Source organism: Micromesistius poutassou, assembly GCF_964030765.1.
Source record: "Micromesistius poutassou genome assembly, chromosome: 13".
NCBI classification, from domain to species: Eukaryota; Metazoa; Chordata; class Actinopteri; order Gadiformes; family Gadidae; genus Micromesistius; species Micromesistius poutassou.
Genome location: NC_140283.1, coordinates 7,573,588 through 7,601,072, shown reverse-complemented (window position 1 = coordinate 7,601,072; position 27,485 = coordinate 7,573,588). Strand labels below are relative to the sequence as shown.

General features: G+C 45.5%; 2 protein-coding genes across 3 annotated transcripts in view; both read right to left on the bottom strand.

Moving 5' to 3' along the window:
- Positions 1 to 6,762, bottom strand: part of LOC311357574 (septin-7) — a 28,172-nt gene extending 21,410 nt beyond the window's left edge. The window contains exons 1-2 of one of the 2 annotated variants that reach the window (XM_084477554.1): positions 6,502 to 6,762; positions 3,810 to 3,909 (exon numbers count right to left, since the gene is read on the bottom strand). In XM_084477554.1, the coding sequence (XP_084333680.1) occupies positions 3,810 to 3,909; positions 6,502 to 6,540 (139 nt within the window). In that variant the 5' untranslated portion in view covers positions 6,541 to 6,762. The remainder of the gene's footprint in view (positions 1 to 3,809; positions 3,910 to 6,501) is intronic. The other variant, XM_084477555.1, reaches the window with a different exon arrangement.
- A 4,917-nt stretch (positions 6,763 to 11,679) lies between these two features.
- smpd3 (sphingomyelin phosphodiesterase 3) lies at positions 11,680 to 27,009 on the bottom strand (the record flags this gene model as incomplete). Its single annotated transcript, XM_084477447.1, has 9 exons — positions 11,680 to 11,781; positions 12,591 to 12,771; positions 13,076 to 13,139; positions 15,467 to 15,556; positions 16,134 to 16,295; positions 18,832 to 18,907; positions 23,537 to 24,524; positions 24,977 to 25,228; positions 26,708 to 27,009. 9 exons carry the CDS (start codon positions 27,007 to 27,009, stop codon positions 11,680 to 11,682), a joined length of 2,217 nt encoding a protein of 738 aa, XP_084333573.1.
- Positions 27,010 to 27,485: the final 476 nt, after the last annotated feature.

Below are 27,485 nucleotides of genomic sequence, written 5' to 3'. Positions count from 1 at the left end.
TGCCTTTGAGGCCAGGGATATGTAGTCATGGTGGGCCAGGTTCATGAACAGACTCTGGTACAGTGCAAACAGCCTCTCTCCCAATAAAAGAGACAAAAGGTAAGCCATGTATACTAACATGTCCTAAGGCTCCTACAGACCGAAGAGCGGAGCACCTCTAGTGGAACACATCAGTGGGTTATTACCGTTGACTCAGACAGAAGTCTGAGTTTGCGTGTGTAAAGTAAGAATGCCAGAGAGTTAGTCATTAGAAAAGATCAGTTGAGATAAGAGGCTGCCAGAGTGAGTGACTGGGTGAGTAAGATGTCTGTGTCTACAGATTAAGAAGACAACACCCATTCGACAGTTATTCTTAAGCTTGTCAAATGGACTGATCCCCACACACACACACACACACACACACACACACACACACACACACACACACACACACACACACACACACACACACACACACACACACACACACACACACACACACACACACACACACACACACACACACACCAGGGGGTCAGATGACCTAACCCAGGCCAGGTAGATAACTGGGTGACTACTAAACTGTCAACAACATGCAGGCTAGACGTCCTGCCAGACCAATGGAATGCAAGCAGAATTTCCAATAATCTAAACATAGATAAACATTGCGTTCATAATGCTTTGTCATGCATGGTTGAGGCTCTTACGGGCATTGGTCCAGGGGAGGATGTTAAGGTCACACAGTAGTACAATCTCGCTTTCTCAGTCATCCGTTCATATTTATATTGGCAGGGAACATATCCCTACTGCACACCCATTAATATGCCCATGTCAACTAAAATGAAAATTAAATTGAAATTTTCTGTTGGCCATCAGAGACCTTTTAAAACTAGTTGTAGCTTTTGGATCAAATTATTTCAATAACATTTTCCAAACAGAACACAAATCATCAGGCATGTACCCTACGGGATGACTGCACTGAAGCCCATGGAAAAGAGTGTGGTGTGAAGGTGCCAAGTGGTGCGTTGAACAACACGCAACGCACACTCAAAGAAGCCTGTGGATGATGATCGCCACATGCCGGTGGGAAATGGGGTCCCCCCCAGCATCCTTGGACCAGTGAGACCATGGGCTGCTATAGGGCAACACTGTTGTGCTCCATGCTCTGGCGCTGGAGCTCTCCGCTCTTTCCAGGAGTTCCTATTCAAGCTGCCAGCTGGAGCCAAAGCCTCAGGAAGCAGGCATTTCCTCTCCCTGACAGGCCCACAGAGGGAGGGGGGGGGGGGGGGAGAGAGAGAGAGAGGAAAGAAATAGGGATATAAAGATGGAAAAGATGATAGGCAAGGAAAGGCAGGGAGGGTGAGGCTAGAGAAAGAGAGAAAGGGCTAGGGAGAGAGGGAGATGGGGCGACCAAATTGTGGTGGCATTCCTCAGCGTTCCATCCAAGGGAGTGACAGACAGACGGAAACATCCACACTGGGTCCCGCCTGTGAACCTGACACTTCAGCAGGACGTGACGCCGTGGGCCAAGACTGGCAACACTGCACTGATGCGGGATGTCCACGCACACACACACACACACACACACACACACACACACACACACACACACACACACACACACACACACACACACACACACACACACACACACACACACACACACACACACACACACACACTTTAACAAGCTCAACCCTGCATGATAGATGGCATGGCTGATTTACTGAAATTGAAGCACAGCCACAGATCTCTGCATCACAATGCCGAGACATAATCGGTAGCTCAGTTTTCTTTGGTGTTACTTTTATCAAATGCAAAAACATATTTCCTTGCCATACTTTTTTTATTAGCTTTAACAAAGCTGAAAATGCGGTAAAAAATAAGTTATCTCTGGGTTTGAAAAAGATGGATTTAGAATATAAGCTGTTAACATGTGTGTTGCCTTTGGTTTTCAGCAAAAGCAGAACTTGATTTATCCCAAGGAGCATTCCACAGGCTGACAGTAAAACTATTTGGTGAGTGCAAGAGTATGTGTGAAGTGACTGGTTGTTTCTTTACTGATTCCTCATCCCACATGGGACGGGCTACTTACGCACGTCATGGCAGACTGGCTACATCAGGTCAATACAATGGACAGAGTTTAAAAGCAATGATCAAGAAGGAGCAGGTTACACCAACATGGGTGCTATTGATAGAGGATCAGAGGTCCTTCCCTTCAGTCTTCTCCCTGTTTCAATGAACCATGGGAAGCCAGAGCATCTGTTGCTGCGTGCTGAACCCGGTATAATGCCGGGCAGGGAGCCAATTGAATGAGAGAAAGGAGAGGGAGAAAGGAGAGCGATGACTACATGTGGAGCAGGGCCTACAAACAGGATCTAGTCAGCTGGAAAGCTTTAGTGTATCCCCTCCCCCCCGCCAACCTCCACACTCGCATTTTCCCTTCTTCCTGCATTAGCATCAGTTGCAACAATGTAACTTATAACATATACTTATAACATTAATAGAACACATAGGGTATTGGAATGCGTGTAGGTTTTGTATAAATGTATTACCCCTCCTCCAATAGTGAGTTAGGTCTTAACTTAAGTTGAGGCATTAGATTAAGGATTGTGAGGTGTAGGCATAATGCCAACATTGTTTAGCTTAGGTTGGGTATCAGGTTAGGGATGGCAGTTTTGGTCAAGGTTTGGTATGTCATTAGTCAGTGACATTGGTGTGCAGAAGAACAAATATTAATAATCTGATGTCACAACCGTTTATATCAGAAATCCCCTGGTAGGTATAGTTTAGTTTAGTTTTTTTATTATTATTGTGTCATGCATTAGCATGCCCAGCCCACAAGGGCTTACAAGACACCATTATAAAACAGACAGACCAAAAACCAAAAGTAGATGCTAAACAATACTAACATTAACGATATAAACCATCCTGACATTTCATCCAGGCTTTAGTAACAAAAGAGGCTAACTTATAAACATTCAAAGGTAAACCAACATTCCATCCAGGTATATTGGTACTTTACATTTCCCCAAGTTCAACTAAAGGGACAATCCATTCTGTTTATCCGTGTTGTGGACAGTGTTCATTACTGGAGGACAGCACACATGGTTCAATAAGTCAATGCAATGCCCCTGTCGTTTCTGCCTCAGTCACTGATCCGTGTGTGCTCGTGTGTATGCGTTAATTAGTGTGTGGGTAACAGCCTGGTGTGTGCGTGTGCGTGTGTGTGTGTGTGGCTAACCAAACACATCCCTTCCTCCACTTCTCTTCTCACTGGTGTCCCTCTACAGTCCAGTTTTCAGTCCCCATCCTCTGTTTGTTCCTGTTCTCGGCCTAAGGACAAATTTTCCATTGCTACTACGCTGCCATGTAGTCTTTGTAGTTTTGATAAAGACCCAATAAGTCAAACCCTAAATGGTTTTGTGTAGGCAACAAAAAAATCGACTCCTACCAAGGTAAATTAAGAAAAGGGAAGATTTTTTTTAATGGGTGCAGCGTTGCGAGCCAGAGAGAGCACCGGATACCGAGCATGCCTCAGCTTCCCATAAACATATTTGATGACCCACCTGTGCTGAGATATGAGAACACACACATAGACAGGTGGACACAGGTGTGTTTGTGTGTGTGCAAAGATGTAGATGGAAATATACAACATAGGGACACTAACAGACAGTTAACGACAGACACACAAGCAGACATCCCTGCGCATTAACTCGCCCACACACAGGGAATGCTCCCATTCAAACACACACAATTTCAGTAGAATGCTATAGGGCACAAATGCACGCACACATACACACAGAACCAGGTGTGGTTGTTTCACTCACCGACCACCATGAGGGTAAACTCAAAGCCTCTTTTCACAGATTTCCTGTAGACCTGGTTGGGGAGGTTTGCGAAGCCAACGTAGCCCTCCAGGTTCCTCTGCTGAAGGGAAACAAACACCATCACAAAACAAGCACACAAAAAGTCACAAACCGCAAGGTGCAGTGACTGTAAGTATATGATGAGAATCAGGATGCGGTTGGGAAAGAACACACAAAACCATGCACACAAACGCAAACTCTGTTAATGGAATTTCACACCTGGCGCTGTGTTTTAGATGTAGTGATAGTCAACTGTCAAAAGACATCAGAATGACAGAGCGTGTGTGTGTGTGTGTGTGTGTGTGTGTGTGTGTGTGTGTGTGTGTGTGTGTGTGTGTGTGTGTGTGTGTGTGTGTGTGTGTGTGTGTGTGTGTGTGTGTACACAGTGACATGTTGACAAGCCTGCCAATAGCATTTCTCTGTCCTGCCGCAGCAGAGCCTCTTTGAAGTGCAGCTGGGCTAACAACTTTCGACGGGAGGAGGCAAAGCAGGGTGGGACCAGGAGGTAGGCAGCGGGGCTTCTGAGAGCTGGTGTTGGGGAAGTCCCTCTCTGAGAGGTGAATTAAAGACGACAAGATTGCACCTTAAAAGGTGACATACTATACCACCAGGTGTGAGTGTGATACGCCATTACAAGCCGTTTGGAAAATCTGCCTCTTCTGAGATCACAAGTGGGCGTGTCCACCTAGCTGTATGACGGATAGATGAGCAACTTTTGCTACAGTCCACTGGGTAGGCGGCTAAAACAGCTAATCATACTCACACCTGGTGGTATAATATGTGACCTTTAAATAAAAGTAAGGAGTAAAGGTTGGGTGGCGGATGTGAACACCCACAGGTGGAGAGGCAGGCTGCCTCACTTATTAGAATACATGTTATCAGTCTCTCATTTTCAGGGAGATCCCTGCTCATTCCCGTCCCTAATGACCTCAACAGGTCACTTGACGACCAACAGCATCCAACTGGTCTACGAATGTGATGTGTCCTTGGGCTATTGCCATGTCTATGTCTGCCCATATCAGCACCTCTGATTACTGCACCGCTGGTCTGGTATCACTGCTTCAGCCAGAATGGGGAAGATCCCTTCCTGGTTAAAAAGGGTATTCATCCTTTCCCCCCCTCAAGGCTTTTTGACGATTGTTCCTTTGTCCTCAGATGGCTCCAGTTATGAGGTGTCGCCAAACTGTCTACTCTGCCTCAACGTGGAACTCTGAAGAAGGTGTGTGCATGACTGGGCCAGTAGCAGGCCACATATAGCAGTTATAACCTATGTGGTAAGTAAACTATAATGACTAGGCTTGTACACACAGGTCACTGGAGCTCACTTTAAAAAATATATAATAGTGGCTGTATGTAATAATTGCACATAGTCATGAAGAGATCAGAGTGTAAAAGTTATGCTAAACATTTCTACTAAACAATGCTGTCTTTAAGTTACTGTGTTCCCTTTTTTAGGCTTCCAGAAAGTTAAAAGGTGGGAGAAATAGGACGGAAACAGACAAATAAGAGAGCAATGTCACAATCAATACTTCCTATGGCCCTCATTGGCGTGTTGCACACTGCTTACTGTGGCAGTGGACAGATTTTAAGCATTCATGCAGTAACGTACATGCCTGAAGAACTTTCCATCAGCATCAAATACACCCACACAGCTACACACAAGGTGCATGGGTCTATTACATAAGGTGCAGCCAATACGATAGCACTCTGTGGGAAGCTGAACTGAACTCTGCAAAAGCAGTGGATTATTCTGGCAGACGAAATGTTTAAATGGCAAGCAAAGCAAGCAGTAAAGAAAGAAAATAATACAAGAAGAGGTGGATGAATGCCAATGAGACTTTGGTCTTCCTGTCCCTCGGTTTTCATATCCCCTTATTTTGCATTTGTGTTCTCGCAGACTGTCAATATATTCAATTAAACTTTAGTTTCAATGCACACTCACTCACTCACACTCTCTCTCTCTCTCTCTCTCTCTCTCTCTCTCTCTCTCTCTCTCTCTCTCTCTCTCTCTCTCTCTCTCTCTCTCTCTCTCTCTAAAATAGGCCTCATTAAAAAGGACTAAGCGTTGCTCCATCTCTCTCCCGTCCACGACTGTCCCATTTTATTTCCAAGTGGCAGCAGCCGTGACTGGCCTTCATAATTCAATTGATCGGCAGAGCATAGTTTAATATTAACCACCTATGGTATCGAACCAGACCAATGATGGGAGAGTTCATAGAAGTGGAGGACGGGGCAGGATGGAAGAACCAACGTGGAGGAAGACACGCTGAGATAGAGAGGATGTTTAGTGCGAAAGGAACGATAGAGAATGGTGAATCAACGGACGGAAAAAAAACGAAAAAAAAATATATATACATTTTCTAAATCGTGAACACGCAAAAGCTAAAGTATTTGCATGGCATATTGAATGCCATGCAAAGACTCAGAATGTCTTCAGAAAGATGCTCTACTGAGGCCTCGAGTCCTGAACATTTCTTCCCAAACACGACCCCCCAAATGCTAACTTACCTTGTTGAATTGCTACTTCTCCATCATGCTACGAGTAAGCTAAATGATAGCTATATGATACCAGTCAGAAGCCTATCGCCTATGCGACCATTGATGTGTAACACCATGCAGAACGGGTCGTAATATTGTGGAAAAGTCAACTTACAGCAATGCTCGGAACCGCAGTCTCTGGTCGCTCGATCATTGTACCGTGTTACTATCTCCACCGAAGACGAAGAGGCCGGACATAAAACGATGTCCAGGACAGTCACGTCGGAACCAACGACGCACAGTTGATTAATCTTAAGTCTAACACAAGGTAAACAAGGGTAGTTGACGCAAACGCCCCGAAATAAGTGGATTTGAGTAAGGTGATAATTACATATGGCTACGGGAGGGTACTACGAGCTGCAAGGGGGAGGACGAATGCTCCGGCGTACTGTTTTTCAAAAAGGCGATTGTATTTTCCTACTGAGGCGTGCTCCTATTGGCCAGCGCAGACTGTCACGGTGATGTAACGCTCGTGGTCCGGTTTAACGGTTCTCCGTTGGGCGTTAGATCACATAGTAGCTTGCGTTCTACATTTGCATATTCTGCGAAATAAGGCATTAATTTAGTGCATTCGTGTTTTCCATAGTGGGATGTAAATAAGCAGTGATTGTAGGGTTAATGTTGTTTATTTGCACGCTGGCGTCCTCGTGTGGATAGATACTGCAACACATAGGGTGGCAGGATAGCGGCTCAGGCAATGGCTCAGGTATACTGTACGTAGGTTCGTTCGCAGCCGTCACGTCTTCTGAATTACATGCATTACATTTATAGGGCTTGTACAGCAGAAAGCGTCGTTTTTTTTAATTGTTAATGCTACGCCATTTTGTGATGCTATAATACAGTTGTGGAAATAATGTGAATTCCTGGGGATAACGTCAGCATGGTTTAGGATGATCTTCTTCCTCTGGAAGGACAATTGTGCACATGATGCAGAGTGTAGGGGAAACACCACTTCTTAGCTCCCTGACCCACTCATGCAAGCTAACAGATGTGTAGGTCCAATTCAGGGCCATGGAAATGCAACCAGACTCTCTCTCTCTCTCACACACACACACACACACACACACACACACACACACACACACACACACACTTTATTTAAACAATAATAACCATGTCATAATCTCCAAAAAAGCACTCACTATCTCTGTGTATATTGAATGTTTCCTTAACTCTCTCGTGCATGTCAACAAACCCATAATTGTTCTTACCATTGCTTAGTGTCCTGACCACCAGAAACTCGCCCAACAGTAAAGTAGAAGCCAGATGAAGTAGCAGCATGATAATTCAGAACAATTTGTGTATTTAATTTTTTCTTCAGGAGTTAAATGAACTGCTTTCAGAGAGTCTAATTGCTCAGTTTGACCTTTACTTAGTCGGTCTGTGGCACAGGGACATTGCACTCAAGGGACATTACACACAAGCAGTCACGACATGTACGCACACACACAAATACAGTGAAAAGCCAGGGCTAAGGTATCTATCTATTTATCTATATCTATCTATCTATCCTGCGTCCTCACAATAAAAAGGACAGTGCTACATGTTGGCACCTACAGTCACTTATGTTGTCATGGTAACATCAAGAGGCACACAATTTGTCAGACCCTGACGCATATAAAAGAAATGACACTTGGACACTCAAATAATCACACAGACACAGATTCAAACAGGGGAAAATCAATTCCATTTTTTAAAAAGCAGAAGAAAATAAGATGTCTGAAGAAAGATGCACATTACAGAGGGAAATGCCATTATTCTCCCCAGTTTCTTAAAGGAGAGCATGCCTTTGAGTAAGCCAACAAAGACCCCCCCCCTCACACACACACACACACACACACACACACACACACACACACACACACACACACACAAACACAAGAGGGTAACTTAAATCAAAGAAAATAATAATAAACAGAGAATGTTATATATATTAAAAAAAACACAAAAGGATATCAAAGTAACACATTACCTGACGCCCAAAGCATAATTACAGTAACACAGGCCTACAGTTCTCTAACTTTATTGGATCCTGCACATCTGAGGCAAATACCTCACTTACAAACTTCAGTTTCCAACTCAGTATATCGATGGTAAAGATGTTTCTTTAATAATACTTGGGAAAATATATAAACATATATAAACAAGCTATGGTTGGGCATTAACAAGCTTTCGCACTTCATAACATTGGGTCTACTTGATCCTGACCTTAAAGATGGTCACCATATGTTATTCAACCATATCCCATAATGCTCAGATACTCAGATAACACTTACAAATAAGCAAAATAAAAGCATGAAAAACATAATAGTGTGAAAATACTGCAATTATAGCTGCAGTTACAAATATAAATTATATAACTAAGCTAACTGGACAGTTTCCCCATCCTCCCCACCACCACAATACAATGGCTTGTTTAGTGAAGTGCGTTGGACTAGCAGCAGCCTATAGCACTAGAAGCAAATGCAGGGTATAAGCATCATGGACAAGATGGACGGATCTACATTGGCTAATCAAACACACCTATTCAGTTCTTTTGGACTCCATTGGTGGATCCTCAGAGAGACTGTGGCACCACTTGTTGGATTCTAGCCGAGCACATGTACATTTTACTAGCCTTTGTATAATAGGTCTATAGTGTATTCACATGACATTTAATCCCACCTGGTAGAAATGGGAAAGCTAAACAGTTAGTGGGCGTTCAAAAGCAAAACAAAGTAAAGTAAATATGTGGTCAATGATGAGTAGAAATAAACACAGGTATACACCTTCTAATTTAGTGCTAGTAACTTCTGATGCTCGTAGAATTAGAACAACAACATAAGACATAAAATATCTAAGAAAGCTAATTATGAAGAGACAGACAAAAAAGAGTCAAAGCAGCCAGTTGCGCTTACCGAGAATAAAAATGGTCAGGTGGACATGTATTCATACACACGCGAGTGCACATACACACTTGTATAACACATCCGCGATACAGATTTAAACGATACTGTCCATAACTTCAACATATGTTAAAGTGTGAAACAGTGATGTTGAATGTGCAGTTGAAAAGTGACACATCTGGTCTTGTGTAAAGAGTCCCTCAAAAGGCATGCATCCTTCTAGTGCCAAGAAACAGGCAAACAGGCCGAAGGCTGCAGTGTAAACATTGGCAATCAGAGGCAATCACACAGCATCTGAGATATAGTTTAGGTTTTTTTAGGGAGTAAATACACAATTGCTTTGCCTTGTCCTGATTGGCAGATTGGACAGGGTGATAAACAAGATAAAATTAACAGATCATTATAATAACGCGTAAACTCTTAAGCACACGTCACCACTCTACACAAGATCGCTCAAAATGTATGTGGACATCCTCAGAGTATATCGTGTACTGTTGTGTGTGTGTGTATGTGAGTGGCCTTGGACTGGGAATTATAAAAAGTATAAATGCCGTGCTACAGATGTGGAGGGGGTAGGGGTACAGGTGGGGTGTTCAAAATCACAGAACCCCAGCTGCTCACACAGTGCATACACACAAGGTGGTGTGTGTGTGTGTGTGTAGCTTTTTCTACTCTATGAGAACAAGCAGGAGTGGCAGTGGTCCAAAACGCAGGCATTAGAGAGAGCTGTCTGCTGCCTGCTGGAGTTGCACTATTGACATTGAATATAATAACACAAATATGGGAATATGGGAGTGTGAATGTTTGTGTGTGCATGCGAGCGTGCATGTCTACATGCAAGCCTTCTGTATATTGTATGCGATGTAAGGGTATATACTGTATATCTACAGTATGTTTTTTTGTGGGTGTGTGAGAGAAAGAGATTTTTACATATTGCTTATGTGTGTTTATTTAATGTTATTGGCAGAGGTTAGCATTCCACATGCAGCAATGTCCCATTGGGTCGGCTTGTATTTCCAGGGGAAACGCAGATCGTTACTATAAATTACTATAAATTCTGAGTTCAAACAACCTTCTAATTGTTTGATTACTCACCAGGCCCCCTTCATGCAGTCACCACCACCATTCCAACTCAAGCACGGAATCAGCTAATTTATCTACTTCAAATGTCCTTCTCGCCTTGTCACTTCCCATCAGTTACAAAATGGTTGAAAACAGTCTGCAAGCTTTGCATTGTATCAAAAACAATCTTTCTCCAGTCAAGCGGATTGTTTTATTTGACCTCTATATACAATACAATTAAGTATAAATAATAAACCACAAAGTATTACCAGGCATTTGTACTTCTCTACAAAAATGGCGCAGTGACCATAAAAACTGTTCTAGATTGATCTTTTTTTTAACGTTTTTTTTAGAAAGACTTTTAGAAAAAAGACACTTTAGTTGAGGTTCCTGGGACCAAGGCAGGAGAAGTAAGGTGAATAACTGACAGGTAAACTGACCAATGACCTTGAAGAGACGAACACCAACCAATCGGCACAAAGGTCAAATAGTGTAGTGGCCAATGCCTCTCATTGTGCTGGCCACAGCTATAGGCCTACCGATGCTGTACAAGACAATCTCAGTATCCTCTTTGTGTTCTCTAGTCATCCATTGTATTATATGAGAATATCAGAATGTTCCAGAAGGTAAAATCATAGAAAGTGGTCAGATCCAGCATGGACCATGCAAGGTTGATTTGTGTGTGTCTGACTGTGTGTGTGTATGTGTGTGTGTGAGAGAGAGAGAGACAGAGAGAGAGAGAGAGAGAGAGAGAGAGAGAGAGAGAGAGAGAGAGAGAGACAGAGAGAGAGAGAGAGAGAGAGAGAGAGAGTGTTTGTATGTCAGTAAAGCCTTAACTCAATGTAAATAAATTCGTACATAGTGACCATTTGTCGTTGACATCAGGAGATGTTATCTGTAACTTTGTTTGTATCAGAAATTCAAAATCAAACCCTCTGTGAGTGTGTTCGTGTGTGTCCATAAGTATGTGTTGTCGGGGTATGAAAAACGTTCATCACACCATTAATACAAATTCCCTGCTTATCTACCTTCTGGCATAATCTCTCTCTTTTAAATCACTCCATTGTTTCCTCTCCACTTAAAACCAACCCCCCTGACCCAGGCCTGTAACTCTCCATTTATCAGTTTGTCAACCCGTCCATCCGTCTGGCCCTCTGGCGTTTCTAATAAAACACAGGGCCTTCCAGCTTCTCCGCCATCTTTTCAATTGCTTGTTTGTATTCAAATTTCTCTCCTCTGTCTTCTTGTCTCTTCCATCATGTATCTCTTCTTGTCTCTTCCATCATGCATCTCTTCTTGTCTCTTCCTTCATGTATCGGTGGCAGTGCAAGAAAATGTACAGCACCCTAAGGCTCCTCCTCGCCGGTTGAAACGGCCAATCGTGCGGCAACTGAAAGGTGGTCAGTGATGCCGGCCAACTGCGTCACAAAACTGAACTCCTCGATGTCCTGTGGAAGGAAGAAGATCGGATGGGTTTCGGTAAGCATCACAATCAATTTGAGCATCATTAGGCTGCACAAATATGAGCTCAGCTGTATCTGCGATGCAATACATAAATTCAATACATTACTTAGTTTAGATTACAGTATATGCAGGCTTTAAATATCAAAATTATATCCCCAACAACAAACATGTTTAATATCAATAATAATGAACCTAAAAAAACCCTATTTGTGGCAGGAAGCTACCATTTATGGTAACTACACTCTGCCACAAGGTGGCAGCTCAATGACATTGGTTTAGGATTTAATTGAGCAAGTGAAGCATAACAGTTTGGCTTGGCAGTGATCATACTGCACTCCTCATGTCTGGGTTTGGTCTGTGGGTTTAGCTCTACACTCATGTCCAAAGGAAAGGGCAGCAAAGAGCCAAGGGCTAAAACGGGTCCTAAAACGACATGATGAATGCAATTCCATGTGCTTGACGAGGCTTTGAACAAATTCAAACATTGTAGGAGATTGTTTGACGAAGCATAAATAACCAATTGCAAGAAAAGACGGCTAAACCTGCGCTATGTATGTTTTAACATTCACAGCGACAAAGTTGCGACAAAGAATACAATTATTTAGAGAGAAAAATTCACTGTGTGAATTGACTCGTGGATGGGCACGTTTTATTCTTGAGAGACTTTCAAGTTGAGGGGTCGGGGGTCATTCATTCCGGGGGTAAATTGCTGCAGTACAAAAGTGACCCAGTAAAGGTTTAATAGGCTAGTGCCATCAGGTGAGGACGTTTCCATCCATGAGACAGCACCCACCAGCTTCCAGTCGGGCTGCAGACCCTCATCGCTGTACAGGATGTAGTCGATGCGCCGTCCGTTGCCCTTCAGGGGGATCTTGCGGCCCTTCTGCCCGCCGCCGCTGCCGCCTCCGTGACTCTGAGCCTTGCTAGGAGGAAACACCAGGTACTCCTTCCTGGCCTCCTCGTTCTCCATCACCCTGAAGGGGGAGGGGGGGGACAGGCACCACCATACACAGATTGAGGGAAACGTTGAAGGGGGGTAAGATGGAATCAGTCAGATTGGCAAAGACTGCAAATGGAAGCGAGCGAGCGAAATGCAAGCGATAATCATTGTTGACGGTTTCACTACAGCCCCATTGAAATCCAGTACGCGCACACATACAAAGGGGCATCTTTGTATATGTATAAGGCATTTCAATGCATAGGGCTGAAGTGCCTTTATATGCGTGCGTGTTCCCAATTATGTCAAGCACTTCCTTTCTGATACAAAACCACACTTACTTTTGTAAACTTTCGGGTGAGTTGGCCTCTTCGTCGTAGAGACCGCTTTGATCCAGCAATGTACCTGCGCAGCAAAATCACGCCATCAGTTGAGCCAATCCATTAAGTGTGAACGTAAAAACAAAGGCTTTGTTACATTGCACGACCAAATGCACGAGCACATCTCTGTGGCTCGTCAATGAAAATTGAGCACGGCCCACCTCTGAAAGAATCTCATCGTTTGGTTCAGGTTATGTAACCATGAAAAACATTCCCCACAGCAAGTGGTGTGTTACAACCGACGACGAGGTGTTTGGAGCAACCAATGATTTGTGTGGATGGTGAGGGTGCGAGTCCACAAAGCAGACGTCTCTTAAATGCTCTCTTCTCTCTCTGTCTGGTATTGGAGAGGAGATGCATACTCTGAAGTCACTCTGATTCTATACACCATGATTATCAGAGCTCTCGTAGGAAACTGATTTGCTGCCTACCCATCCGGTAGGCAGCAAAGAGAAAAAAGTGATAAAAGTTATATTATTAGTACTACTATTTAGTAATACTAAATATAGTATTATATATAGTATTTATATAGTAGTAAATAGAGTATACTATTTATTTGTTTTTATTTATTTCACAGTGCAGACATTTCCCAGTCGCCTTCCGAGACATTTCTCCTGTCTTCCTCACTGTTAGTGTGTGTTCCAGTTTATGCTGCAACAGATTTTTTCCTTTCTCTCAAGTTGACATATCATCTATTCTATATCTATCATATTCATCCTTCATTCATACCTTCCGTCCTTCATGCGTCCGTTTGAAAGCTATATTTTGAACAGGCTTGTTCACTGTTCCATAAAATATAAATGGCCTACAAAACACCTCATTACCAGCCCCCAAAACCCCATCTTGGCTGACGTCACTGAAGCCCACACAGTATGGGGGTGTATTTAGGTGCTGCGACGTAGGCGCTCATCCAGATTTAGACTACCATGGGCAGCTTACAACTCTGGCAATTTCTGTGTCAACCTTTCTACCCCATACATTGGTACACCATCTCTGTGTGTCCGTTTAGCCTGCTGTTTGTGTAGTTTTTTTTTAATTAGACTTGTTTTGATGACACTTATGATTTAAATGATTATGCTCTTTCACTATATTAATGACCTGGAGGAAGTGTGTTGTGTGTGTGTGTGTGTGTGTGTATTGTGAATGTGTGTGTTTGCATGTGATCTTCCTCAGGTGTGTAGTAGTAAAACCCTAATCCTAAAAAAAAGAAGAGGAGAATTCTTTGATAAAGGTTAGTGTAGAAGTTAGGATTGTACTGCAGGGGGCAGTATCCAGTCCATTGTCCCAAATTGACCATAGAGTCAAGATGCAATGTTTGTACACCTCACTCCGACGTGAACCGTGCTTCTATTAGGGCGGGCGGTGGAACTGGTATTGTCGGTTCTATTGTATGAGAATCGTTTTTCCATGCCTGTGCATCCTCCCTGGAATGGCTCAGGTTCGTCTGTTATGTTAAAGTGTGGGTGTATCCCCTCATTATAAGGCGGACCAAGACATAGCGGTAAAAACAATTATATTTGTGATGGGTAAACCTAATGTGCGCACTTATTGTATGTTGTACATCCTGGCACTTAAAATTGGAACTTAGCCTAGCTATCTTAGTTGTGTACGGGGAATGGGTAAACCTAGCATTGTAAGTGCTTGGCACTTAGGTTCTACGAACATCCCTACTGTACTGATAGCGATGAATTGCTGTTTCTCTATCTCCTGACAAATGTACTTATTGTAAGTCGATTTAGATAAGAGTGTCTGCTAAATGCCCTAAAAGTAAATGTAAGTGATATATTGAGAATATTTGTTAATTTATTTGTAGGATGTAGCACAAACAACCAGTAGTGTTAAATGTGAAATTACAAACTGCATCTAGAGTGCATCTACATTTTGCAATGTATGTGGATATGACTCTTGACCAAATGCTCAAGCTTAGTCTTATAGATCACATCACTTAGATATTTCAATTGAAGTGACATATGTCCATATATTGTAAAAACTGTAGGAGCAGCAGCAGTTTACACATTGTGAGCAGTGGGTGGCATCTGCTCTCTGTTTGTCCTCTCTATGTTCCTCCTCTCTCTGTCTCTTCTGTCTCTCAACCTTTGACAGATAGAGTAGGCTAGCAGGAGTGAGCTCCATTCTACGGCTCTGTTGCAAACCTTGCTGCCACAAGAGACGATGTGTTTGGTCCCAGACACCATGAATACTGATAATGCAGCACAATTCTGAATATACGATGGATGGTAAAACAACCACCCTAGCAAATTAAACATTTGCATAAACTCTAATTAGAGGTGTAGGAGGTGTAAGGAGGTGTAACGTGCGCTTAGCCTCCAGAACAGCCCTGATCACACTTACCCAGGGCCCAGGGTTTGTCCTCTCCTGGCCCCAGGCGACAGGGGTCCTTGTACTGGGTGAAGAGGGCGTGCTGCTGCTCTAACTTGTCCTCTGGAAGACACAAACACACACACAGACACACACAGACACACACAAGCCTTTGAGTCCCCTTGACTCACACTCTTACAGCAGCACAAATGAAATGTACCTGAAAGGAGTACATGGCATCAGATTGCATAACCAATAACATAACATAACAAACCATAGAATAGCATAGCAACTGGGCATAACTTAACATACTCTTACTTAGCGTAGCAAGACATGACATAGCATGGCCTTGCTTTGTAACATAACATCACATCAACTATCAGATAGCAAAAATACCCTTTGCTTATATTGTGCTGCTTTGTATCGTGTACATTTATCTTTTTTAATTTATTTTTTATTGTGCAACCAGTGAAATAAGAATCGCTTTGTTAGCATGTGTGATTCCGATGAGTTAATAGCTTATGATCGGTCAAGCAGAACAATACATGCATAGTGCTAACTCCCAGTGCAGTTTTTCTCTACATCAGCACTCATAGAATGCCTCTTGTCCAATCAAATCACTTGTTTGGAGCTAACTTTTGTACAACGATCATGATACTGTCACACAGTGAGGAGCCTGGGGGTTCCAGCTGGCGATTACCTGAAGAGCAGTTGTCAAAGTTCAGGTCCCCCAGGATGACGTCAAAGGCCACCAGGTCTTCCAGAACCTTCTCCCCCTCCCCTGAGCGAAACGAGGACTGACGAAACTCCGCCCCCCACTGGAGCAGGAGGTCGAGCTGCTCACAGCGCACCGACGCATCGCCTGACGGACACACAGGATACATACATGCTCGTCAGTGTGTGTGTGTGTGTGTGTGTGTGTGTGTGTGTGTGTGTGTGTGTGTGTGTGAGAGTGAGTAGTATTTGAAAAAGGAGGTTGATGTATAGGTCTGGAGAGAGAGAGCGCAAGAAATATTTTTTCAATCTGTTTTTATCAATCTAAATAGAAAGAAGAAGAAAAGAGTTATGAGAGAGGTAAAAATAGAGCGGGATTAGATGAGTAAGAAGCTGAAAGTGCTTAAGAGAAAATTAGAGAGTGTTCAGGGCAGGAAAAAACGCAATAATGAGATATTAAATACTTTGAAGAGAATGGAAGTAATGGAGGGAGTGCAGACAAGAAGAGGATCAGCTAAACCAGAGAGACAGAGACAGAGACAGAGAGAGAGAGAGAGAGAGAGAGAGAGAGAGAGAGGGAGAGAGAGAGAGAGAGAGAGAGAGAGGGAGAGAGAGAGAGAGAGAACTGCGGATGAGCCATTGGGTGATAACAGAAGTAGAACAAGAGGGTAAAGCACATGAGAGGGAATGAGCGAGATAAAGAGAGTGGGTGAGGAAGTGTGACAGAGAAAACAGCATTGTAGAGGAGAGTGTGACAACGAAAGAATGAAAGGAGAGGTGTTGAGAATATCGTTGGAAGTGTATGTGGCATGGGATTAGGCTGGCATGGCTCTCCACTTCATCTCCAGTGCCATAAGCTCAAAGTGTGTGTCGGTGGATATGTGTATGCGTCTGTGTTTGTCATGCGTGTGGGCCATGTGTTTGATCATTTACAAAGCAAGGTCAATATTGCACATATACCTCAGCGTTGACTCGTATATCAGTGACCTTTAGAGATAAACAATAATAAGACAATAATAGCAGGAAAACCAAACCTGTTTGTGTGTGTGTTAATAAAAGAGATGCATGACCATCAGTGGAGTCATTCACTAATTGTTCACTAATTGCCATTATACGTCATCAGGACCGTCGGTGCACTCGCACACAAGCAAAAAGTAATTTCAGCAATATAAGAATGAGGTTGCTCTCTTGTTCTCTCCCAGTCACCCCCATCCCTCTCTCTCTCTCTCTGTGTCTCACTCTCTCTCCATCCCTCTCTCTCTACCTTGACTATGCCCCTTACCCCTGTTACTTTGATGTATCTTAAATAGCCCATGTGCTTCTATTTTTAGACCCACGCCAACAGAGTCAGTGGAGCGTAGGAGGAGGGGCACAGAAATAGCACGGGAGGTGGGTTAGAGACGTGGCCTCTGGTAAAAAATGAGGGGAGCATCGACCGGGGGCTTTAAATAGGGCTGTGACGCCTCCAACAGCTTGAGCTGGTCGCTATGGGAACGCGAGGCCAGTGCTCAGGGGTGTTGATTTGGTCATTTATCTTATGATCTGGCTTTTTTTTCTGGCTAGGGAGCATCAAGGTACTCCACACACGCACACACACACACACACACACACACACACACACATACAAACACCCACATACACACACACACGCACGCACGCACGCACACACACACACACACACACACACACACACACACACACACACACACACACACACACACACACACACACACACACACACACACACACACACAATGCAGGCTGAGATGGATTGCTCCGATATATACAAGGCATGAGCTTGCTTCTGCTGCCAGCAGCAATACTGTATCAATACATTTTAGACTGCTTGAGCAAGCAGCTGTGTCTGCTCTGTTTTGTTTGTGTGCCGATAGGGCGATATACATTTGGCCCTGTATGCATGTTCCTGTCCTTGCTTTCAATGCTTTAAGTTATGCCTTCATTCATTTAGGTTCTGTTTCTTTGCATAAGTCTGAGGGTAGCTTTGTGCACAAAGAAGAGAGAACGAGAACAAGAGCGAGAGAGAGAGAGAGAGTGAGAGAGAGACAGCAATATATCCACACCTGTCATTAATATGATGGGTTCGTTTTTTTACAAAGAACCAAACAAACCTGGCATAATACCAGCAGCACCTTATGAGCTTTTACATAGCATGCCGGTGTACCGGAAGCAGAGGCGTAACGTGTAACACGACAGGGCAGCGCCATTGCTTTCTGAACAATAACGGCGGGTAAACTAAATGTTGAGTTGCTTTTTCTCTTCAAAACGCGAGCCAAGTTGCTGTGCATCGTATGCAACACGTTGATGGATACAAGCAACGTGTTTGTGCGATCAGAAATGCGAGAGAAGCAGGGTTGCGGTTCCCTGCAGAGAGGTGCGCGGTCCAAAGACGCTGTAGACGGAGACATCTGTCTCTTCCCTGGGGGTCGCACACATTATGTCATCAAAACATCCCCCCTAGTCCCCGCCATGCCTGTTCCCCCTTTTGACACTGACCACCATTGGCGTCTGCTACTACCCCCCGCTGTCGGCTGTAGGGCGGAACAACAATGCCCTCCCCCATTCTGGGTTTGTACGCTTTTTATACTGGCGAGATGGAATCACCCTGGGCTAGAGAGAGAGCGAGAGTGAGAGAGAGAAAGAAAGAGAGATCATCTGAACGGTACCTTCTATGGCGTGGAGATGTGTAGAGGTGAGATACCCCACCACCCTCTGGTCCTGATGAGAGGTGCCCACCTGTACCTGTGAGACATCAGAAACAAACATCCATGACTTGGGCTCATTAGAATCGAAAAGGCCTGGTGGTGAAATTTTGATTATCAAACACCCACTTGTGGACATGTTGGCAACAAGAAACAAAAACAAGAGGGAAAAAGAAAGAGAAAAAACACTTCATTTAGAAACCACTCTTTTTCTGGTCTCTGCTCGCCAATGGAATTGAGTGCGAGTTAGCCACAGCTAGTACACTATTAGGATTGCAGCATCACATAGTACACTAGCCAGGCACCAGCAACTTATCGAATTAAGAATCAACCAAGTCTGTTCTCCAGAAAGCACCCACCATGGCCATCTCTGGCCAGGGAGAGTGATTCATACAGGTCACCAATTAAATACTGTGACATACTTGTGTTTGCCGCCCAGCTACACTCAGCTACCAGGGAATCATCAGTTGGATCGTTTTTTTTAAAGAGGGGATTTAGGTTGAGTGAGTCACCGGCAAACACTTTGACACAAGCAAATCGGATTCTGACTGATAACAAGTGCAGCGAGAGAGAAGTGGAGAGAAAAAGTATTATCTGTCGTGTAATATCTCCATTGCAATGTACGTCACGGCCAATAATAATGTGGGGTGCTGGATTAAAAGAGACCAAAGGTGACATCCTTCCACTTTGCTGATGTCTGCATCCTGTGCAGCGCTGCAGCCTGAGCATCTGTAGCTCTGGAGCGCTGTGTCCCACAGCCTCACATCCAACCAGAGGCTCTCAATCAAAGGACCTCCGAGTAGGAACCAGGAGATGTGGGTGGATACAGGGTTGAACATACAGAGGAGGAGAGACAGAGGTAAAGATAAACACCGGCTAGTGGGAAGTGGCTGGCCTTTTGGGTGGAGTACAACCACAGCTAAATGGGGACGAACAGACGGACACACAGACATGGAAAAAAGGACCAGAGGAAAATCTTCTTACCAGGAACTAGTTTTAAATAAACTTAAGGGATCCTTTGTGGGAGTTTAAACAGTACTTTTGGAGATGTGCAATTTGAGGATAAATCTGTGTAAACATTGAATTACAGCACACACACATGGACAAACACAAACATATGCATGGACGCATGCAGGGAGCTCAAATAACTTGGATCGCAGGGGACGGAACATGTAATTATACTGCAAGATATTTTGATGGCTACAGTTTGAGTCGGTGCCAGTTGGTGTCTAACATATTATTAATCTTCCAGATTGACACAACAAGACTTCAAATTGGTTACAGCCCAGCTGCCTCGTTGTTATTTTAGCAATATGTACAGTTTACACAGTTTAATAAGCTCAGTCATAGAAGAAGCCACACTTGTCAACATAGCAGATCAGCTTGTGTATAGAGGCATTTTATTGTAGAAGGGACTTTTACTTGGTCAAATGGACATTGATTGAGATAATGGGATTACTGTTTTGGCAGGCCAACTGCATGGACATCTTGGAAAAATGCAGAGAGCAGCAATAAAGCACTGGCCTCATTAGATGACTGTAGTGCCAAATGCAAAGTTCACTGACCCCACTTTAACAAAGGCTGTATGCTACAGTCATGGAGATGGGTGCTTGTAATTCCATTTAGCTGTGTGATAGATGGACTTTACCTTTATGTCGGACATGCTGCATGGGGCCGGGTTGGGCCATACTGAACGCTGGATACCAGATCCCAGATCCATGACAAGACATTACACAACACAACGTAACGCAATGCACCAATGCAACAGGCTGGGCCAACATTTCCATTGACATCCTCAAGTCAAGTCAAAGTGCACTGGGGGTTTGTGTAAAGAATTGTTCCCTGTTCCGACCAGAACATGCACATCCAGTTCAATCATCAACAGTCCAAACTAACCCGAACCAAGACTATCAGACCAATACATTTATTAGTTATGGTTCTACTCTTTATTTGTGCGTTAACCGCCCACACAGTCCACCGTGTTGATTACCCCATGTCTTTATTTGCGCCTACCTTACAAAATGATAATAATATAATATTGCTCTCTTTCTCTCTCTAGTGCCAACTCTGCCTCTTATTCCATCCCTCCTTCCATCATCCCCCCCCTCCCCATCCTCCGTCCTCTGCTGCCCCGAGTATTGAATATTTTACAGGTTTGTCCATGCTTCAATAGGTGTGTGAGGACCCTGAAACTGACATTGGACCTGAGGGAACATTTTGCTTGTGTGTGTGTGTGTGTGTGTTGATCTGCAGCATAACCGCAGCATAGAGTTTCTTCATTGAAACACACACACACATACACACACACACAAACATATATTATATATTTATAATAGCAGGGGTTCCAGCACAACCACAGCCAGCTGGGACGAGCAGTTTGAAAAAGACCTTACAGGAGGACCCTTACCCTGTTGCACTTGCATGGTTGCATGGTATACAAATGGCATGGCATACAAAGAACCATGAAAACTATTGGTTGAATAGCTTGAAGTAGCCTCTTTTGGTTGTCAAATAAGGCCTTTATTTCAGGGTGGAATATATATTTACTAGCATTATTTGCTAGCACATACACCCCCCACACACACACAGAGTCAACCATGCACTCCATAGTTTGAAATAATTATAATAATGGATAAATGTTGGGATTGAAAAGCCTTAATTACTGAGCCAGCACCGGTTCGCCCTTTGGGGAAAAAAATGTTTTAATTAATTTTCTCGCTGAACTCTCTCAATGTTCTGTCTTTCACTAGTGTCTACCTTTACCTCTGTTCCCCTCCCTGTCTTTCTCTCTCTCTTTCTCTGTGTGTCTCTCTTGCTCGTTCTCTTGCTGCTTTTCTTCCTCTTCCCTCTGTGTTTTTTTCTTGATTCTGATTGTCTCTGCTCTGTTGACCCACATACAGAACAAACATTTCTTACGACACAAAAAAAGACAACTTCTGGGTGAAAACAAAGTGTCGGAGCTTCACACAGCAGCTTCCCACCACAAAACCGAAAGCAACGGTTATATCCCAACATGAATAAAATCATCTTCCAGGGGCAGTGACTGTTCTTTGTTTTCCATCACTGCTCGATGCTAAAGAACAGAGATGGCTCCTCGCCGGGGGAGTAGAAGGCAGAACTTCGGATGGATCAAACAAGATCTATGCTTGCCAAATAAGCGTGTGTGTTGAGTGTGTGTGTGTGTGTGTGTGTGTTGGGAGCTTGAGCGTGGGAAGAACTGCTGAGTATCCTCAGAGAACACCATCTCTTTCTCTCTCCAAGGCCCTGACAAACCAACGGGCGAGCAAGCGGCGGGACAGCGCCGAGCAACATGTTCATCAAAATAAGCCGGCTGGCCATCACCCTCAGGTGGGGTAGGACTATCATATACACAGACACAGACACACACACAAAGACACACAGACGCACACACACAGTCTGTCACTTCCCTAGCAGACAGCACATAGCCAGATTTTAAGCTAGCCCTGCTCAGTATGCTACAACATTGGATCAGAGTATTAGTATGGCATTTAGTGTGCGCTGAACTCGACAACGACAAAGACACATGTTGCCGCTACATAATTGGATGGTGGCCAGGTTTCACAGTGGACTCGGCAGTAGCTAAACCTGACAGGATGATGCTTAATGAAGTTGCATTGGAAAAAGGAAACGGTTAAAGCACTATTGACTCGTCTGCCTGGCAGCTGGCAGGCTGTCAGCCTGATACGGGGGCAGGGGACGGCGTGACTGTAGGACTGTGAGGTGTAACGGGTAGACTAGGCGTAAACAGCAGGCCACAGGGAGTGTGTGGTCTTGCATCACTGTAACGCAATGTGTGCCACGTATGGCAACTACACTCATGAACATTTAGGTCACATTATTACACGTCCTATGTTGTACAGAGATGGTAGAGATCAAGAATGCCACAAACATGTACTATCTGTTGGCCAGCCAAGCCTCTCATTCCTCCAAGCTGCATCTGATTCCAATCCAGTCAATATGTGCTCACACACACGCACACACGCACACACACACACACACACACACACACACACACACACACACACCTATGTAGATATGAACAAAACATGCACACTTCATCTATGCGGTATGCATTCTTTCATGGTGTTAACACAATGCAGAATGCAGACAGGCTCGGCTTGGGAATAGTTCATACCATAGACAGGCAGAGTGCATTATTCAACAGACAAAAAGAAATTGCCCTACCCTGCCAAAGAAATTTAATCCATTGCTCATACAAGAAAATGTTCCCACTGGCCATCTTGGAAGAGAACCAACATCAGGACTGTCTTGCAGTAATCAAATGTGCTCTTGTGATAGAAATATTTTGGATTGCCATATCATTATTTGCTCAGAAATATTTGAATTGCTATTGGTAATATCGAGCCCTCATTAACCTAGATGCTTCATGAAAGTTACTGCCGCATAGTAAGGGACTGCAATGTATGAATTCAGGACATTAGATCGTTTGAAAATTACACTTTTGAGTACTGGCCTCTTCTTTCGTCTTGCAGTGACCTTATCAGCGGTGGTCCTTAAAATGAGTTAAAAATAGCTGCCCAATGCTCCTAGATATGGGCCAAAAGGTGAGGACACGCATTCCCCCGGGGGGAAAGAGCATTCTAGAGTGCTACATGGAGAAAGAACCGAAACAAAACTTGGATCTGACCTTGGCAAACAGGGCTCCCTTGGAGGCCAACGCGTCCTCCCCTCGGCCGTTGGGGTAGCACTGGAACCGGGCGTCCAGGATGGGATAGCGGCTGGCCAGCATCAGCCCGCTGTTGAGGAACTTGAAGCTGGAGCAGCAGCCCTTCCAGCCGTAGCGGCCCACGTCGCTCAGCACGTACGGGAAGTAGCGGTGGAGCTGCTGCCGGAGCCGCGTGGTGGACCCGTGGTCGAACACTTCCTGCAGCGCCAGGAAGTCCAGGTTGGCGGGGAAGAAGGCGGAGATGTCGTGGTCGAAGCCGTCATCCCCATGGCGACGCTTGCGCCCGCCGGGCCGCTTGAAGATGGAGGTGCGTGGCACATGGGAGAGGGTGTTGTTGGAGTACATCCCCCCTGCCTCCCCCCCCGCGTGGTAGCGGGTGTAAGACTCGCCCATGCTGCCAGTGTCTCCCACCCCGTCCTGGCCCCGGTGGTTCCCCACCTCCACGTCCCCCTCGTCGTCCTGGGGGTCTGGCTCCGGGGCGCTGATGCTGATCTGGACCCCCGGGTTGTGAAGTGGGCAGTCGGAGGTTGGTTTCCCCTCTCCGTGCATGGGGCAGTCGTGGTGCCCCGGGCTGCCTTGGGCCCCCCCTGAGGAGTGCACCGCGCAGCGGGAGGTCCCTCCTGCGCTGTGCATGGGGCAATCTGAGCCGCCGTCGCCTCCGGCCGAGTGGAGCGGGCAGGGGGTCGAGCTGTCCGCACCTTCCGTGTGGAGTGGGCAGTCCGACGAGCCCTGGTCCACGCTGTGCCTGTGGTGGAGGGGGCAGTCGGTGCTGCCTGATGGATGGGCCGGGCAGTCGCCGGTGGCGCCTGATGGATGGGCTGGGCACTCGGAGGTGGGGGGCTCAGCTTCGGTATCGGTGGGGCCATTGGTGATGTGGGTCGGCTCCGGGCGTTGGTCCAGAGAGGAGGTTCGCCGGAACCCCGCGGCCAGGCTGCTAAAGGAGGCCGCGCTGATGTTTACACCAAGCGAAGGAGTGGGTAACAGAGCATGCACACGGAAACACACACCGACACAGTAAAACAAAGTTAGAAATGAAAGCTGGGAATACTCTGGGACACTCTTGGAATGGAGGTAGCCTTTAACGTGCCATCCGGGATAAAGAGTATGGAGATTTTATTCCAACAACATCACCAAACCAAATTAATTCAACGGCAAGCTCCACTCTCTCTCTCTTGCTAATTAGAATTAGCTTGTGTAGCGATTGAATTGAATGCAATAGAAACTCACCCCTGACCTACGGAATAACTTAAATGTATAATGTAATAAATAAGTCAGTCAGCAAAATAATAAGTCAGTCTTCTCAGCAAAGCTTGATCAAAGGTGAAATACTTATTCATAGTTATTTTTAACCCTTTTTATTTGAGACCCGTGCATCTGGGAGCTGAAGGAGCTCCTCCTTACCTGATGGAGGTGTTGGTGGGGGAGTCGATATAGATCTTGATTTGGGGCCGACTGGCGCCGTTGCGGATTCTCCTGCCCACCTCGCGGGCCCTGCTCTGGGTGTCCGTTAGGTTGTTGAACCGGGCGAGGGAGTCGGGCAGCAGGCACACGTTGGCACTGCAGAAGCAGAAGCTCCTTCCCTGGGGTTTCCACTCAGCAGAGCCGGCTCCACCGGGCCCCGCCGCCCCCTGCTCTGCCTGGTGTTTGTCCGGCCTTCAGGGCACAAGGGAAAATCAGGCTCAGGAGTCATTCATGAGGGTGAAAGCATAACATATCGTGATATATCTTGCTGATGCAAGATCATTCTTTATTGAAGCACACACCCCTTCACTTCTTGTACAGTAGTTTTTTATACCAACACAAACTCAAAGGGCCTCATCAGGTCAGGTTATAGTTACTTTTTGTGTTAGTGAGACCAATTTCCATTTGGAAATGTAATATTCGTCGCATGTATCTTTGAAATGACATGAAGCGGAAAATGCACAGTAAAGGTCCTTATAGATGGACATTCTTGACTCATAGTCAAACGAAATCCACTCAATTCTGTCGAAGGTGTGGATCAGGAAAAACAAATCATTGGTTACGATTAGATGAAGGACAATCTAACATGATGAGGTGTAGGGCTAACATGACACTGACCTGCTGTAGGTGTCGCGGTAGGGCTAACATGACACTGACCTGCTGTAGGTGTAGAGGTAGGGCTAACATGACACTGACCTGCTGTAGGTGTAGAGGTAGGGCTAACATGACACTGACCTGCTGTAGGTGTAGAGGTAGGGCTAACATGACACTGACCTGCTGTAGGTGTAGCGGTAGGGCTAACATGACACTGACCTGCTGTAGGTGTAGAGGTAGGGCTAACATGACACTGACCTGCTGTAGGTGTAGAGGTAGGGCTAACATGACACTGACCTGCTGTAGGTGTAGAGGTAGGGCTAACATGACACTGACCTGCTGTAGGTGTAGAGGTAGGGCTAACATGAAAGTAACCTGCTGTAGGTGTAGCGGTAGGGCTAACATGACACTGACCTGCTGTAGGTGTAGAGGTAGGGCTAACATGACACTGACCTGCTGTAGGTGTAGCGGTAGGGCTAACATGACACTGACCTGCTGTAGGTGTAGAGGTAGGACTAACATGACACTGACCTGCTGTAGGTGTAGAGATAGGACTAACATGACACTGACCTGCTGTAGGTGTAGAGGTAGGGCTAACATGACACTGACCTGCTGTAGGTGTAGAGGTAGGGCTAACATGACAGTAACCTGCTGTAGGTGTAGAGGTAGGGCTAACATGACACTGACCTGCTGTAGGTGTAGAGGTAGGGCTAACATGACACTGACCTGCTGTAGGTGTAGAGGTAGGGCTAACATGACACTGACCTGCTGTAGGTGTAGCGGTAGGGCTAACATGACACTGACCTGCTGTAGGTGTAGAGGTAGGGCTAACATGACACTGACCTGCTGTAGGTGTAGAGGTAGGGCTAACATGACACTGACCTGCTGTAGGTGTAGAGGTAGGGCTAACATGACACTGACCTGCTGTAGGTGTAGAGGTAGGGCTAACATGACACTGACCTGCTGTAGGTGTAGAGGTAGGGCTAACATGACACTGACCTGCTGTAGGTGTAGAGGTAGGGCTAACATGACACTGACCTGCTGTAGGTGTAGCAGTAGGGCTAACATGACACTGACCTGCTGTAGGTGTAGAGGTAGGGCTGGCGGACGGCTTGCAGCGGGGCCCACAGGAGGAAGCCCAGCAGGCCGAAGGGCAGCGACAGCAGGAAGAAGAGCAGGTAGAGGGGCACGGAGACCAGCACGCACAGGGTCAGGAAGGAGCAGGGGTCCTGGGAGCGCCGGCGCTTCTCCAGCGACGTGGCCACGCACGACGCCAGGAGCCGGTCCAGCAGCCAATAGCAGGGGAACACCAGGCTCCAGGAGAGGCCATCCAGGAAGTGCAGGCAGGCACTGGGATACGGGGTGGTGTAGAGGACCATCGCTTTCTCTCGCGCGCGCGCTTTCTTTCTCGCCCGCCCTTTTGTCCTTCTGTCTACTTCAGTGTTTTTCCCCCCACTTTAGTTGTCCTTCTTCCTCGGTTTTTCCCCTGCCTTGTTTGGTTTACTTTTCTTCGTCAACCCTGCCTCGCCTCATGCACACATCAACACTCATTTAAATCGGCGCAGCTTTGTTTATGAATGGACTGTGGATCGGTAAATAAATAAATAAATATAAATAAATAGAATAGAATACATGTAGACCCTCCCCCCGTGGAGCCAAGGAAGGTACCATACATGTTTTGGGAGATTTTAGCCTGGCAGCCCTGGGGTTTCTGCTCTCCGTCCGGGCCTTTCCCTAGCAGTGAGGCCGCCTGGAGGTAGGAGTGGGAGGGGCATTCTCAGGCGGGGATGTTGCCATAGCGAAAGGGGAATGGCTTGAGTTTGTGTTTAAAAGAGCTTCCGCGCGGACACCAGGA